Below are 1066 nucleotides of genomic sequence, written 5' to 3' on the forward strand. Positions count from 1 at the left end.
AAAAAAAAAAAAAAAAAAGTTACCTCAGCTGCTCTAGTATCAAAAGCTGCTAATGCTTGTGGGCGAAAATCAACAGCATTTGCTACAGGATTACCAGCGAGATCTAAGATTTCCAAGCATGGAAGAGCCCCAAGATACCCAACCTCAGCAACTGAAGCAATTTTGTTGTGAGTCAGGTCTAGCTCAACTACAGAGTAAAGTCGAGCAAATCCTTCAGAAAAAAAAATTTATAATATTAATTTTACTTCAATAGAAACAAACAACAAAACAATTAGACTTGTTTTTATACCATTTAATAATCTATGGAAATAAAAAAAGGGGAGGGAGAAACTAATACCTTAAAACTAATATTTGGTGATAAGCAATGATCATCTGTTTTCATATACAATTCTCTTAAAAACACTAATTTAAATATTTTACCTTAGGGTCTAATAGATATATGCCATAAAAACAAATGGTTCAATCACCAATTATTTCAAACAACTTTTTTTTTATGTTAATCTCTATCTTAAATTTCTTTTTTACAGACCAACCCTACTGGCTTTCTACTACAGGGTTCCTGCAGATTAGGGGCTTGGAAAAATAATGACTTTCAAGAACCATAATTACTGACTTTTTAATGAAATAGGCAGAAGTACTTTATCACAATAAAGTTATTTTCCGAAAGCGTGCGCATATGTCTGTCATTTTGAAGTAATGAACATGCTAAGTTTTCCACCTAAATAAACATGGCAGACAGTAGCAGCATTTGCGAGCTTGAAATTAAATACAGGCCTAAAAACACCAAAGGAAAGATGCAACAAGTAGTTACATTTATTGTAAGAGTTTCTATATCACAAAGGATTACATTTCACAAGTAAATTAACCCTCCCACGATGGGGAGGTCAAACTGCGCATGTCACAATGTTTTAGTAAATTTTATAGAGTTGTGTAAACATTTGTTTAACAACAAGTAAAAGCTTGGAATGGTCTATTCTTTCATTGTGGGTGTGTCTGTGTCCAAGGTCACTGATGAGGAGTGGAATTCTCTGAAACTAGTGTGGCTCACAGACACACCCCCAATGAA

General features: G+C 33.8%; 1 protein-coding gene across 1 annotated transcript in view; it reads right to left on the reverse strand.

Moving 5' to 3' along the window:
• Positions 1-19: 19 nt before the first annotated feature.
• The window catches only part of LOC106475384 (nischarin-like), a gene marked incomplete at its 3' end in the record, with an annotated part of 21832 nt that continues 20785 nt past the window's right edge, over positions 20-1066 (reverse strand). Inside the window, exon 9 of the mRNA XM_013936066.2 lies at positions 20-211. Coding sequence (XP_013791520.2) covers positions 20-211 — 192 coding nt within the window. The remainder of the gene's footprint in view (positions 212-1066) is intronic.

Source organism: Limulus polyphemus, unplaced genomic scaffold (genome assembly GCF_000517525.1).
Source record: "Limulus polyphemus unplaced genomic scaffold, Limulus_polyphemus-2.1.2 Scaffold8495, whole genome shotgun sequence".
Taxonomy (NCBI): domain Eukaryota; kingdom Metazoa; phylum Arthropoda; class Merostomata; order Xiphosura; family Limulidae; genus Limulus; species Limulus polyphemus.